Genomic DNA, 9,917 nt, shown 5'->3' with positions numbered 1-9,917 from the left:
GGTGGACCATGCCCAAACATAAAAGGTGTTGGACAAAAATAGTCACAGATGTTGTTTAACGCGGCCATCATCAGAAGGTTCTGATCCACTGCACTGCCCGATCCTGTGGAGACTCCTTCTCATTTCCAAGACTCGATGGTTGCTATGACTTGCTGGTCCGTGGGTAGAGATGTAGGCAATACTGGCGAAAACTGTGAACCCTCGTTCTGTAAGGAACAATACATGACCAAGAAGTTGCCCTGCAATCGAAATAGGACAAAAACAGTCTGAGTGTTGTGTAACGCGGCACTCCAATATTACAGCTACGTGGCGGTGTTGATAGACATCTTCATCATCAGTCTACATGACAGGGACATGCATCAACCATCCGATCCCGTATGTCGTCTCATCATGGGTAGGCACTTAGTACTGACAGTGCAGTGGAAATGAACATCTGCACAAATACATGCAACAAAAACAAAACACACACAGATCCAAGCTGAAAATCATGACACTTGTGTCGCGTCACTTTAAATTGTTCTATTTTGGGGACAAGAAACTAAAATCATTATTAAACGGACAAAGCTATCATTCGAATGGCGCCACTGCATCGCATTTAAGAGCAGAGTGAGTGAGGTAATATTTATCGTCACATCAGTAATATCTCAGCCATATCGTAACGGAAATAATTAGTTAACATATTAAAGATCAAGAAAATGAGGACTGACTGACTGAGTTTTGTTTTTACGCCGCTTTTAGCAATTAAAAGCCCGGGGGACACCAGAAATGGACTCGATGAACTGAAGAACTGTAAAACAACTATTTAATCACAGATGTCAAAGTAAAACTAGTAAATACAGTACAAGTACAGAACTCACCCTCCTTGTAATTCATAGCTTAAACGTCAAGAAATTTATGTCTGTTTATGTTAATATGCATGTTCTACCAATTGTACAGGGCTAACAGTTCACGGGTAAAAGGCACTGTAAGTCCCTATCCCTAGTATGGTGTTCTACTCAGTTGTTGGCGATCTATAGCCCAATTTTACATTGTACTGTCCACAAATAATTTTCTACTTTTAAAGATATATGCTAGCTAAACTCAATCTGTCAACTGACAGGGTTTTATATATATATGTATGTATTATAAATTTAGAACTAGTTTTAGTCACGATATGGCTGAAATATTGCCGATGTGACTTTAAATCTTAACTCACTCACTACAGGGCTAACACCTCACACTAAAATATAAATTTGTTTCTCAAAATATGATGCAATGATAAGAAATATGGCCAGTGCCATCCACTTCAGCCTGCCATCGAACATCGTTTCTGCACTTCAAATTTGATAGTATTTTCCTCATGTGTTCCATTGGACCTTTGAAAGCTTTAATGAGACCATGGATTTTGTAACTTTGATTAAACGAACATCTGAGCCAAATTCTTGTGAGGCTCCTTGAAATCTTGGAAAATGTACAAGAAATACATTCTATTCTAGACAAAGGTTCACAGTACAACCTGTATGGCTTAAAGAGCCTTTTTCAACTTGGATACAAATATTTCTTTTTAATATTTCATCATAACTATCAAAATGACTCGCAATGACAAGACAAACATTGGGGGTTTCATGGTGTCCGAAGACGGACATAAGCATATATCCACGTGTTACTTCATGTATCAAGTTTCTTTGTCGTTGCATGTGTTTGTGACGAGTCGCACACTTCGTCGCAAACACCTTGTATTTACACAAGACAACTAGACTATGTTACTCCGGTAAAAGTTGTGAACCTGTACATCACTTCCTTTTAGAATGTAAACTGTACAACATTCAAAGGTAGACAAAGATAGAACCGCATTGTACAATATTTTATTAATGTTACTTGGAAGTGCAGATATGACTATTCAACAGAATGAATATGTTTCCAAGTGTGTACAAACTTGCATTTATCAATCAAAACGTTTTTGAGTAATAACTTAAGTTGTGTCCCTTCCTCTGTTCTCTCTCTAACGTTCATACACTTCCTGACCCGTGAAGATCCGTGTTAGAATATTGATCTTCAGCAACCCATGCTTGTCGTAAGAGGCGACTAACGGGATCGAGTGGTCAGGTTCGCTGACTTGGTTGACACATGTCATCGGTTCCCAATTGAGCAGATCGATGCTCATGCTGTTGACCACTGGATTGTCTGGCCCAGACTCGATTATTTCCAGACCGCCGCCATATAGCTGGAATAGTTCTGAGTGCGGCGTAAAACTAAACTCACTCACGCCTACACTTTCTCTCTATTCCTTGCTAATTTGTATAATAGTGAAAATGCATTCATGTAAACACCAGGGAGCGGATATTTAAGTTGGATAACTTGTCCCCAACCTCTTTCACAATTGTGAATAAAATATGTTTAAATCAAAACACCCTGTATCATCACTAGGTGACAGTAATTCATCAGTCTATCTCACAGTCCCTGAACCACATTATTTCCATGTAGTGTACTACCGCCTAGCCCTCTGCAATGCTAAAGCCCTTAAATTCAAATGGGTATATTTATCAAAATTATGTATAGATCGAGGGACTAAGCTTTAGTCTAGTAATTCATGAACAAATGGCTAGTAAGTGAGTTCGGTTTTACGCCACTTTTAGCAATATTCCAGCAATATCACGGCGGGGGACACCATAAATGGGCTTAACACATTTTACCCATGTGGGGAATCGAACCCGGGTCTTCGGCGTGACGAGCGAATGCCTTAACCACTAGGCTACCCCATCGCCCCCACATGGTTAGGATGTCATCGCAATGATTATTGTTTAATCTAATGAAAACGGTCCTATTCTGAAAATATAAGTACATAATTATTTGAAAACAACTCCCTTAAGAGAGAAATGTCAATGTCAACAGAATAATTTAAATGGAAGTTTACGTCAAGTAAAATAGAAATAATGTATCGCTGGTACCTGATTGCCATTCCGATGTCTGTTAACCTGGCCGGCATATAAGAGATAGTTGAAACTATTCTTATACAGACCATGTGCACAAACAGAAAATGTTCCCATCTCTCAGTAAGATGAGTTGTGGTGAAGGTTCCTTACAGATAACAAATGTGGAATATTCCAAGGTTGTTCAGGTTGATAAATATCCTTAAGTTAGAGCGTAAACTAGCTGTCCCTATGAGACGATAATCTATGTTGGTTGGTTTGTTGTTTAATGCCGCACTCAGCAGTATTCCAGCTATATGGCGGCGGTCTGTAAATAATAGAGTCTGGACGAGAAAATCTACGCCATTGGGATGCGATCACGTATGAGTTGCTGAATATCAATTCTAACCCGGATCTTAACGGGTGATAATCTATGTAAGATCATATCAAAGTACTTTCACATAAAACTACAATCTTCATCGTTGCACTGATTTTAGTTTTTTGCACTGACTTGATTTTCTCCACAACAAGTGCTAGAATACCATACAGCTATAACGCTTGTCCCCAATGTCCCTTACGGTGGCCTTTGAAGATAATGCTTCCGATTGAATCGCTGACAAATCGTCCTAATTTCAGTTTTCTTGAACCAGTCATATGCCTATATGTGATATATTACGCTTGTGTAGGCTATCCTTTTTAAGTCATGTTTTAATGTTCAATGCATGATATACATGTAAGAGTATCGTGAATCACACATAAAGAATACATATATTTATATGGAACCTGAGTATAATCTTGTAGTCGAAAAACAGCATAATAGCGGGATGGTCACATATTTTTCAAAAACTAGTTCAAGAGCTTTCAAAATAATAGAATATCAATTAAGAACACAAAATGGAGCTAGTGATTGCCAGCAACCTAAGTAAAGCCGCCTATAGTCTGTTTGATTTCATTTGAGACCGATGAATTGCTCACTAACACAAAATCTAATAACTGCAACTAAGCCAAATTTTGCGCAGTCCCGTGAAATCGACAGACCAACTCTGATGATTTGTATCATAATGTTGGACACCGAATAAAAATGTTATTATTTGTTGTCACTCTACGCTATATCGTACGAGGGGGTACCACTTGTTGGGAGGACAGCCAGGTAACGAACAAGCGTGTGTAGTGAAATTTCAATATCACACGTGCAGCTTGCACAACTGGCTGTTCTACCAGCATGCCCCCAACACACACACACACAACACACACCACTACACCCATACCCACACCCCCACGAATAAACGACACGTGACAACAAAATAATAAATAACATTTTGGGGGGTTTTGTTGAATATTTTTTTGTGTGTAAGTGAGAAATTCATCGGTCTAAACTGAATTCAAACGGACTATAACTAGGGACAGAGGGGAGAAATCACAAGCGTTCCAACAGACAAAGTACATGAATGTGTCTGTAGCTGGGAATCGAATCCTTCATAAGATGACATTTGGCCGGCAACACAACCCTACTACCAATCATCAGCCGTAACCTTGGATGGCCCTGTATATATGATGACCCGATAGATATCAGAGATGACCTGACCTCAACATGTATGTTTTAAAAACATAGGTAACAACCTCAATTTAATCTTATCCAGAAATATTCATATATAACAAAACCTAAATAGAATAGAACACATAAGACCGTTGCCTATTGGAAGGATGAACTTACGGTAGGAAAATGGACTTTATTATTTCAAAATCATTAGAAAGATGTACGATTGCATTTAGAATATCTAAGTATTTTCATGTAAACAGATGTATAATCAACTATTTGTGTATTTTATCATACAGAAATAATGAAATACAAATTGGGCGAAGTTTTGAAAAGTTTACAAAGGTGGTGAAAGCATTTTACAGATTTCTATAAATTAGTAGATTTTTCTACTGTACCTCATTACAACATTTAGCAAATAATTGTCGTTCCTTATATGGAAAGGCCAAGGTCACCCATTCGTTTAAAACACAGCAACTTTGTGTGTAGAGTTTCGTTCAGTGGGTGTGACATATTGACCTGTGACCTGGAACCTTTGCTCGCCCCGATTATGTTTCTATGTTTGTCAGCTCCACAGCCGTTCCAGTTTATGTTTAATGGAATACATTTCACATCACGCTTTGAATATGCTTGTGGGTGTGGGTGTGGATGTGGGTGTGGGTGTGGGTGTGGGTGTGGGTGTGGGTGGTTGTACCGTACAACATAAGGAAAACTTAGAGAAACTTCAGTTAGAAGCTACAAGAATAGTTACGGGTCTTCCTAGATATAATATTATAATTTGTCGTTAGGTATGAGACATGATGGAAAAGACTAGATGAACGAAGAAAATTAAGAACGCTTTGTCTATTTTATAAAATTCGAAATAATTCAGCTCCTGTATACTTAAAAGATATAACTACAGATAATTTGGAATCGAGATATCTAGTTATAACCTTCGGAATGCTAACAATATTATCTTACATCCTGACTGATTAAGACATTCGTATGTTTTCTTTGTTCCATCAACTATAAGATTATGGAATAATATTCCTGATACCGAATATTGAATAGATCACGAACAAGGTTACAATAAATGACAGATTTCTAGTACAATGCATTTGAGTTACAAATCTAAAATACTGGGTCACAAATCTAAAACATTAACTCATCAGAGTCATTCACTTTCACCATATCCTCTCAAAACAGGTTCAAGAGAAGAGCCTTTGCAAGAACACATTTCAGATAGAATGTAAATAGAGATTGGTCACGGGTAATATTTTCAGATGAGAGTCAAGTTGTTGTAGGAAAAGATTAGAAAGTTTATGTTTGGAGGATTAATGAAGAATAGTGGAAACCCCGGTGCCTTGGTGTGTGCATGGATAAAAATTATCCACGTCTCAGTGTGATGTTCTAGGGGTGTATTTGTTTTGAAGGTGTTGAAGTGAGTGAGTGACTTTTGTTTTACGCCGCACTTAACAATATTCCAGCTCTATGGCGGCGGTCTGCAAATAATTGAGCCTGGACCAGACAATCCAGTGATCAACAGCATGAGCTGTGCAGTTGGGAACCGATGACATGGGTCAACCAAGTCAGCGAGCCTGACCGCTCGATCCTGTTAGTCGCCTCTTACGACAAGCTTACTGAAGATCAATTCTAATCCGGATCTTCACGGGTACATCAACAGCATTAAAGGCACAACGTCACACGAGATATCTCTATAAAAAAATAATGCATTTCTCTCAATAATACCAACTATCAGCCCTCAGGGAAGCTACCACATAATGTATACCCAAACAAAATTACGTATTAGATTACAATATTAAATTGAAAAGTTCGAAGGAATTAATGCAACGTTGCATTATATCGACTCTTGCGCCCTCTACACCGGACCTTCACGGGTTTGAAGGTGTTGATGTAGATGGTTATATCAATTCTACAAATTATATAGATATACTGGCCAATAATGGGCAAAGTTCCAGCACATCGGGGCTATATATCTCAAGAGGACAATTTTCCTTGTCTGACAGACAATTCAGTGGAAACGTGAGAATGACATTCAGACAAAGAATTGGCCTCCTCAGTCCCCAGACTGTACATAATATAATTGAAAATGTATGGAGAACTCTGACAATCAGGTTACAAAGACAGTTACATGAAATTTAAACCAAGCAGGATCTGATGCATCACGTTCAAGGTACCTGTACATCATTCACTCAAGAGTACATCAAATCACTGTATTCTACCCTACCTAAGCGAATTAGGGTTGTACTTGCAGTAAATGGCTGTATTACTAAATACTAGTGTAATTGGACATACATGATGCGAGATGCGAACCAAAACCCACACTCAAAACTTTGTGACCCATATTAACTATCAGTTAATCAATGTGATATTACAACTTACAAAAAACACACTACTATAACAAATTATACAATTAAATATTATAGTTATATGAGATATATGACTGGTTAGCTAAAGTATGACCTGTATCGTTTCAACATGAACGATTCTGCTTTTTGTTACTGTGGAAATGCTTGTGAAATTATACATCACTTCGTATGCGATTTTAAACTGTACACTCAAAGAGAGACATTAACGTTACTTGGTTCTTGAGTGATCATATAAGTTGTCCCTTCTTATCCTCTCTTAAACTTTCCTTATACTTTCTCTCTATTCCTACCTAAAATGTATAAAATTGCAAATGCACGTATGTAAATATTAGGGAGCGAGTATTTTAAGTTGGATAACCTGTGCCCAATCCCTTATATTTGTGAATAAATAAAATATATAATTTAAATCAATCATTCAAATAAGCGGACACTGTAACCACAAGGTTACCTTACCGAAATGGTGTCTCCCTATAAAACGTGCTGAACTAGTAGAAAAATACAAACACGCATCAATGTACGTCGTTATATAAGTGCAATAACATGGAACACGACAATAAGCCTCATCTCATTCCACCTCTTTGATAGCTAATTTGTTTACAGACAGCATCATTTAGATGTAATACGATGACAGACCATGTGCTTATGAATCACTAAAATGGTGATGATACCAGGTGTTCGCGAAAAGGTGAGCGTATCTTGCCCCACCGGTGGCACCCGTCTTAAACGTATGCAGAGTCTAGTCCATTGTTCACCTGATATAATTCGGGAAAATATGATACTAGTCAAAATAGGGATTGCATCGGACATAATTTTTGTCACTGATGCAGCAGCACGTGCATCACTGTCGTAGTTTGGACTAGTACTGTCATACAAACACATCCATGTACGGCGTTATATATGGAATACAACTTTTACGTTAAGCCCAATTTCACAAATCCACGTTGGCGTGGATCGGTGATCATTACATCAATCGAATGCAATCAGCAACACAAGTAGGTTGACTAATCTTAAAGACCACCGCGCATCCATATGGTCCATAATGCCAAAATACTGTTATTTTTCAACAGGAACATACCGGTTATAGCTCTCGTCTTTCTCACAACGACGCAGTGTGAGCCAATTGATCAGCATGCTACTGTGGAGACTAAAAATCTGTACAAGAACATCAAAGCCCTGGCTAGGAACTCCTCCAAGGTGATGTTTGGTCATCATTTTGACACAATGCTGGGGGCTCAGGGAGGGCATCCTCCATACCTGTTTCAGACGCTGAGTCACGACGGCAATGTGCACGGATACACCTTTTCGGTAGGTCTTCGAAATATCCATGAGTGAGTGAGTGTATTTTTACGCCGCATTATCCCACCTATATGGCGGCGGTCTGTAAATAATCGAGTCTAGACCAGCCAATGCAGTGATTAACATCCTGAGCATCGATCTACGGAATTGGGATATGATGACATGTGTCAACCATGTCAGCGAGCCTGACCACCCGATGCCGTCAGTCGCCTCTTACGACAAGCATGGGCTACTGAAGATCAATTCTAACCCGGATCTTCAAGGGTTCAATATCCATGGGACGGGAATCTAACAAAGAGAAATCCCATAGATATATTGTGTTTCCTACGGCATATCGTATAGTAAATCACAAGCGTGTCCATTAATATATATTCCCTTAAAATCTCTGATCTCGCGAGGCGTTCACGTGGGTTCCTTCAACTTCAGTTTTTGACTGTATTCATCAGGACATTACGCCAGCATTACATTATCATTAACTGTGTACCTTTTTTGGATTCGAGGCAATGCATTTTGATGCACATCTAAGCCAATATAATTGTTTTGTTTTTATACCAAGTGACATTTTTTCATATCCATAATGAGTTATCACTGGAAAAGGACTGTTTCATATGTTTCGTGATTATTACGGATTTATGTAATTATCGCCAGTAAACTGCCTTCGGGTCCCAATGAAATACATTTTCCGTGCGGCAATCTAGACTGGCCGTTCTCGAATGTCTGTTTCTATTTAAATTTGTCAAAAACTAAAGATATTTTTTTCAGGAGAAACAGGCACTGTCTGGCTATCCCGATGAGTTGTCGGACACCAAAGGTGTAACAGGACAATACCCAGCTGTGTCTAGTTTTGACTTTTCTCAATTTCAAGATGACCAGACCGTGACCACAACCTACTTGGCCAAGCTTGCTCATGCAAGAGGCCAAGTTATTACCCTTTCCCAGCATCTCAACAACCCCGTCACTGGTGGGGCTCCATGGGTGAATCAAGATTCAGGGGATGTTCTTCATACAGTTAAAAGAATCCTCCCTGGAGGAGACCATAACCTGAAATACAAGGAGAACCTGGACAAGATTGCTGACTGGGCTCTCAACCTAACCGACTCCAGTGATAATCTAATTCCATTTATCTACCGACCTCTTCACGAACAAAACGGAGGATGGTTTTGGTGGGGCCTCTCTCCCCAAACTCAGAATACGGCGGATGATCTGAAAGACCTGTACAAGTATATCGTGACATACTTAAGAGATACAAGAGGTGTCCACAATATTCTGTATTGCATCAGCCCAGATAAGTTCAAGACTAAAGATGACTACCTTAAGGTGTATCCAGGAGACGACTTCGTCGATATCATGGGCACTGACTTCTACTACATGCATCCAAACCAGCCTCCAGTCTCTGATCTGAAGAGAACCTTGGATGATTTGGTGGACATAGCAGAGGCAAGGGATAAGATTCCAGCACTGACAGAAACAGGCATCATGCAGAATGGTATTGATTCTGTACATAACTTCTGGAACGACCACATCCTAGACATCTTGAAAACCGATTCTAAAGCAGCAAGGATAGCTTACATTCTGGCATGGGCCAACCGCTGTTCTGGAAACCACAAATGCCAGCTCTGGATTCCTTACAAGGGACATCCTGCCGAAGCAGACTTTAGGAACAATTTCTTCAATGATCCTATGACTATATTTGCAAACCAGATCGGTGGTATGTACAACTGATATTTATTTGAGAATGCTATTTCTTGTGTAAAACCATTCCTATTCTTATTTGATGATATCCAGGATATAGGTTTTCGTTCATAACAATAAATGTTAGACAATCAA

General features: G+C 39.1%; 1 protein-coding gene across 2 annotated transcripts; it reads left to right on the top strand.

Moving 5' to 3' along the window:
- Positions 1–4,562: 4,562 nt before the first annotated feature.
- LOC124290788 (mannan endo-1,4-beta-mannosidase-like) lies at positions 4,563–9,917 on the top strand. 2 transcript variants are annotated; one of them, XM_046727610.1, is made up of 3 exons: positions 4,563–4,603; positions 7,862–8,099; positions 8,853–9,917. In XM_046727610.1, exons 1-3 carry the CDS (start codon positions 4,593–4,595, stop codon positions 9,810–9,812), a joined length of 1,209 nt encoding a protein of 402 aa, XP_046583566.1. In that variant the 5' UTR covers positions 4,563–4,592; the 3' UTR covers positions 9,813–9,917. The 2 variants fall into 2 exon arrangements, with proteins under 2 accessions (XP_046583566.1, XP_046583567.1); XM_046727611.1 differs by lacking the exon at positions 4,563–4,603 and adding an exon at positions 7,389–7,479.

This window comes from Haliotis rubra, unplaced genomic scaffold (genome assembly GCF_003918875.1).
Source record: "Haliotis rubra isolate DU_JTF1 unplaced genomic scaffold, ASM391887v1 Scf474, whole genome shotgun sequence".
Taxonomy (NCBI): Eukaryota; Metazoa; Mollusca; class Gastropoda; order Lepetellida; family Haliotidae; genus Haliotis; species Haliotis rubra.
The sequence above is the reverse complement of the archived record's forward strand: the minus strand, read 5'-3'. Positions and strand labels throughout refer to the sequence as shown.

Excerpts from the sequence above, each read along its gene's own strand:
- LOC124290788 (XM_046727610.1), top strand. Across the intron at positions 8,100-8,852 it reads TGCACGGATACACCTTTTCG|GAGAAACAGGCACTGTCTGG; the intron begins GTAGGTCTTCGA and ends TATTTTTTTCAG.